Source organism: Pipistrellus kuhlii, unplaced genomic scaffold (assembly GCF_014108245.1).
Source record: "Pipistrellus kuhlii isolate mPipKuh1 unplaced genomic scaffold, mPipKuh1.p scaffold_m20_p_9, whole genome shotgun sequence".
NCBI classification, from domain to species: Eukaryota; Metazoa; Chordata; class Mammalia; order Chiroptera; family Vespertilionidae; genus Pipistrellus; species Pipistrellus kuhlii.
Genome location: NW_023425595.1, coordinates 58728849 through 58734848, shown reverse-complemented (window position 1 = coordinate 58734848; position 6000 = coordinate 58728849). Strand labels below are relative to the sequence as shown.

Here is a 6000-nt window from a genome sequence, read left to right as displayed (position 1 = left end):
GGCCACAAAGAAAAAGGTGGACCTTATTATTCTTTCATCAAAGCACTACCAGGCCTCCAGATCAGTTAAATAAAAGAAGTTTCTCAGACGTGACATTCTAATTTATTCCTGGTTACTTGGAAGGATGGCACGATTTATATTCAGCCCAGGTTGTCTGTCTTTGAAATTCTACCCACTCACACATTTGCATATTCAAAAGCTGTGTGAGCACAAAGATATTAAAATGGAATCCACCGCAAGTTACAGTAGAATGACATGTCATTTATTCAGATAACCGACAGGCAGTACTCAAAATTCATTTGATTAAGCAAGTGGTTACACAAATGTCTAACAATACTAAAATCGGTAGAAGGTATAAAATACCATGGGTATGAAATGCCATGGTCAATACTATTCAACAGACTACAATCATAATTCCAAACGAAATCATGGCTTTTTAAATGATATTTTTAGCAGTTTTGGAATGATTTGATCACTTCCCGCTTCTAAGCAATTTACTTCTATTCTTATAGACAAGGCCATTATTTTCAGGACATATTGCAGAAGGACACAGCTTAGGTTCCTCTCTTGCAGCAAATTGTTTTTTAATATTGCCTCATGACGGAGAAACCAGGCAGCACTCAGTTCCCCAAGCAGAGATGCTTGGGTCAGAACAGTGCCAGGCAGAACTGTGAGTTCAGCGGGAGGCAGGCAGTGAGAAACCTTTAGCAGCTTTCCGAGTATGTATGCAGGCTTCCCTTCTGAGGCTCTAAGCATCATAAACGTACACAGGCACTGAAGCCCGTGAAATGATGGGAATAAAGTAACTGGATATCCAAATGACTATGACAGACGTGGGGGTAAGTTCCAATATAATTGTGCAGGACTTAAAACAAAAACAGCAGCTACCTAAATTCGCTTCTTTGTAAGCCTCGCTATATTTTTGGGAAGCGTAGCTATGTTTGCAGCAGTTTGGCTTATCATGTGTCTGTCTGTATTAGTTTAAAGTGGTATACTTTATTGGAATGAGTCCCAAGCATGAACCTGGCTTTGAAAAGCTAGCAGCAGTAGTCATGAAACATATCAATAAATTAAAAGGTTTCCACAGAACAAGATCCAGCTAACTCCCTTACATACAAAATACAGCTAGAGAAATACGGTTTTTCAGTGCTGAATTATGAGAGGGAGGAAAACAGTCTAAAAAAATAGAAAACTCTCTCCATACGTGGGGCCACGGCGGATGCAACACCGCTTAGCGCCACACGATGAGCCGGTGCCCCGGAGACAGCCGCACCTGGAGATCTGGTAATTACGACCGAGAGATGAGAACTGTACAAAAGGCATGCATACAATCACTGTGTGCATTCAGGGTAAGAGCTAGGACGAAGCAGAGATCTAACACGACAACGAGGCAGTGTTCCGGGAAATGCGTGAAAAATCAGCGTAGGCGCCTAGATGTTGATTAAACCCTCCGAAGCAGCAAAGTGTGGGCACAGCGCCATGTCGGGGTTCTGCAGCTGCTTTATGATCCTCTTGCGGAATTTCTCCCTCACGCGATTGAATTCCATGATGTCCAGGGGGTCCTCTTCAATCCAAAACTTATGAAACTCGTGCATCAAGTAGCCTGTTAGAGATAAGACAGTGATACGAATGCAGGAGGGGAAAAAAATCCTTAATCATATTCAAAATCACCCTGAATGGCTCAAAGAGATGTCAGACCAAATAACAGCAACGTGGAGCTCACAGAAGAGAGGAGCATTTAAATAAAAGTATTTCCCAGCAAATACTACTGTTAAAATGATTCTTAAAGATCCAATAGGAGCTACTAATCTGCATGATTTTTGCAATTAGTTCTGGAATGATCCTCACGCCTCTCAAGCAGAAATAAAAATTAATCCTGCCTTCTCTTGAATCTGAATCACATCAGGGACCTTCTGAAAGGCGGGCAGTGACTGCTTCATCCTTCCCCTCCTGCATAAATGAACATAATGGCCTAACTTTTCAAAATCATTCCACTCAGCCATTTTCTCTCTTGATATCTGATTTGAATAAAGTTTTAAATTACCCTGACAAATCAAACAAATGCACCCTGACAATCTATTATGAGACAATAAAAGTTGTAAATGAACTCTAAACAACACAGATTGGTCATTACAAATTACATGAAATTGTTAATAACACTTCCTTGCTCTGAAGCATAATTTCATATTCAAATACCTTTATGTCTCACAAATGTTAACTAAGAATGACCTGGATTGGGAACAATTTTAGAACAAATGTTAAGTATTTGATATGAGAATCTATTCATTGAGTCCTGTTTCCCCACTGTGCCCTCTCCCTCCACTACATGCAGAACGGATATATGGACAGCTTTCTAAAAAGATGAGAGCATTATGCTAATAAGCAAAATAAGCCAGTCAGAGAAAGATAAATATCACATGATTTCACTCATTTATGGAATATAATGAACTGCATAAACTGATGAACAAAAACAGATCCAAAGAAGCATCAATCAGACCATCAAACCTCAGAGGGAAGGTAGGGGAGGGTGAGGGTAAGGGGGTGAGATCAACCAAAGGACCTGTATGCATGCATATAAGCCTAACCAACGAACACAGACATCATGGGGTGAGGGCATGAGTGTGAAGGGATGGGAGGCAATGGGATAAGGACACATATGTAATACCTTAATCAATAAAGAAAAAATAGATAATAGTAGATATTTGTTTGTAGTAAACCTATTGCAAGCCCAAGTGTCTCTATATATTAGAAAAAATCAGTTGAGAAAATAATCCTAGTTAAAAATCCTTACACACGCTCAAAATCTTTACTCCATCACTACACAAGCTCTTCTCTGTGTTTTCATTAGAAGGCAGTGGGAACTCGGAGCAAGGATTCTGGAGCAGAAACCCAGTTTGAATCCCAGCTTCCTCACCTCCGTGGGAAAGGAGTGAGCATCAGAGATGATAAGGAGCATGGGGAGAGAATTTTGGAATAAACATACCCAATTCTAGCTGTAAAAAAACACACAGTACCTTTTGTTTTCCTGGCAATAGCTACTTAAGAGAAAACTTTAAACACAGCTTCATAAACAGAATTTTGAAAATTCCTATCTCACTATCATACAAAATTACAAGTGACCTTTGCTCTCACTCACCCCCAACACACACGGCCAGATGTTGGTCTGCATCCACAAGCTCACCTGATTATTCATTCCCTATGTTGCTAGGTGTGCTCGTGTGTCTTTAAGTAGATGGTCTCTCTATAACTATGAGAGAAGGATACTAAGGAGAAAGAGGATTTATATTGTCTTTTTTGGGGGGGTTGACGTTTGGACTGTCTTTGGGCCGACCTCACACATTAACATGCTAGTTAATTTGTGTCAACACAAGTTAACATGAACATCCCTAATGGGGACACATACCAGCCCTCATCCAAATAAGAAGCCCCAGATCAGCGGTATCAGTGATCCTAGGAGCCACCCCAACCATCTCTGCTCCTGATGCTTGGATTCATGGAGGCATCATCCAGTCTTGAACTCTTCTGGTGGCCACACTGACATGAGCCTGTTCCATGGATTTGTTTCTCTCTCCCTCGCCCCCCCAACCCCAATAGATACAAGGAATTTATTTTCAGAAAAAGAGTTCAAATGAGAGTGGAGTGATTTGAAAGCTACCAGTTCCATCTAAGTATATTATCCCTCTCTGTGGGTCCCAAACAGAGACCCTGAGGATAGAACCATTTTTCCTTATATATTACTGATTTTATTGGGGGACATTGGTTAATAAAATCATACAGGTTTCAGGTGTACAATTCTATAAAACATTACCTGTATATTTTATTGTGTGTTCACCACCCCAAGTCAAGTCTCCTTCTACCACCATTTATCCATCCTTTACCTGCTGCCACCTCCTCCACTCCCTTTTCCCTCTGGTAATCACCATCCTGTTGTCTGCATCTATGAGGGTTTTATTTGTTTGTTTGTTTGTTTGTTTTGTTAATCCCTTACCTTTTCCACTCAGCATCCTAACCCTCCTGTTCAGTCTGTTCCCTATATCTATGAGTCTGTTTCTATTTTGTTTGTTAGTTTATTTAGTTCCACATATGAATGAAAGAATATGGTACTTGTCTTTCTCTGACTGGCTTATTTCACTTAGCCTAAAGCACTCCAGGTCCATCCATGGTGTCACAAAGGGTAACATTTCCTTATTTATTTATTTTTACAGCCAAGTAGTATTCCAAGAACCTGATTCTTAAATGGTTCTTCCTTTCACCAAGCCAAACTATGTTGCCCTGTGTTTCTTGAAACAAATTCAATTCTTTTCCTTTTCAAGTACATGAAGTGCCCTTTATGCCCTGAGCTTCTCTCTCTCCCAGGCTAAGCATCCTATTTTTCCTCACCATTTCTCACATGCATGACTTGGAGGCTACCCGTTATGCTGGTTGTTTCAGTGCACACCCACAGAAACTTGTTTCCTCTAATCTCAGTATCTTATTTAACCAAAACAATTCAATATTTCGTCCATCTCAGGGGCTGGGAAAACTCTTAAAGCATCCCAAGAAGAGTAGAGGGGGAGGTTCCCTCTTAAAGATGCAGACCCTCCCAGAGTCAATCAGACATCACAGTTCAGTAAGAGGAGTCTCATTCACGTCACTAATGTTTGAGAACCACTGGAATAGAAAACACCCTCTCCTTAAGATCCTTTGGCTTCTTGCTAAATATTAAAAATTTTATGGTTCTAAGTGAAATCTCTGGTAATATAGAATTTCTCCATTCCTTGCTCTATAAAGCACCCACTTAATTTTCCTGACTTGGCCTCTGAGCTCAAATAAATACAGCTAAGCTGTTTCATATATAGAATCAGATTTCCAGCATTATGCATTAAAATAATCCATGAGGAATTAAAGACATTTCATTGGTATTCTCTCCCCCACTGGTTCTTATTCCTACTGGACACTTCCTTCTTTTGAAGGTCAAAGAAAATATAATTCTTTTTCCTCTTCTGGCCATTATGCTTTCCTTCTGCTCATTACAGGAACCTTACTTCATCTCAGTGGAGCTGTGTGTTCAGTGGGACTTTAGACTGAATGCAGTGTTAGTAGAATGTATGTTGGTAGTGCAGTGCCCACTGGATAATACGGTACAGGAGGACCGATAGAGCTGTCATATTCTCACATTCTTTTGCTTAGACGAAACCAGTTCTGAATACTAATTTGGCTTTCCAGTCCAAGCCTGCAGCCTATCTGTTGGTGCTTGAATGTGTCTTGGTTTTGTTTCACTGCAAGTAGTTAGTAGACAGCAGAGACATATGCAAGGACACAGGTAATTGCAAGAATATCACAGAGAAAACGGGCAGAACTGGTCATGTCCAATGGAGGAACAATGAATTCAGGGCACTGCTTTCTTCCTCTAGAAAGGTCTGCTTACACCCCAACCGCTGCTCTTCCTAAAGCCTGGTGATGGCCTTGGGAAAGGAGTCCTAGTGCAGTGGTCAGCAAACTGCGGCTCCTGGGCCACATGCGGCTCTTTGGCCCCTTGAGTGTGACTCTTCCACAAAATACTACATACTGGCGCGCACGTATAGTGCGATTGAAACTTCATGGCACATGCGCAGAAGTCGGTTTTCGGCTCTCAAAAGAAATTTCAATCATTGTACTGTTGATATTTGGATCTATTGACTAATATATTTGACTAATGAGTTTGCTGACCACTGTCCAAGTGCATGCGTACTTCACTTGGGCTAGGGTTCCCTTGGAAGCATATCAATTCAGCCCAAGGATAAATTTTTCTAAAGAAATTAGAATCCCTTTCTCCCACAAAGGGCATCATCCAACATTTTAGCCTCCCATCCAACCATCCATCCATCCATCCATCCATCCATCCATCCATCCATCACATTTTACTGAGTACCTACTCTGCAGCAGGCTTTGTGCTGAGGAATCAGGCAGTGAAGAAAACAAACAAACAAAAAAATGCCACTTCTGTCCTTCAATGACAATGGCTCTGATTCTAATTCTGAT

At 40.9% G+C, this 6000-nt stretch overlaps 1 protein-coding gene across 6 annotated transcripts in view; it reads right to left on the bottom strand.

The window, feature by feature from the left end:
* Positions 1-240: 240 nt before the first annotated feature.
* Positions 241-6000, bottom strand: part of ELMOD1 (ELMO domain containing 1) — a 70862-nt gene continuing 65102 nt past the window's right edge. For all 6 annotated transcript variants that reach the window (XM_036427125.2, XM_036427130.2, XM_036427129.2 and 3 more), the window contains one exon: positions 241-1603. In XM_036427125.2, the coding sequence (XP_036283018.1) occupies positions 1431-1603 (173 nt within the window). In that variant the 3' untranslated portion in view covers positions 241-1430. The remainder of the gene's footprint in view (positions 1604-6000) is intronic.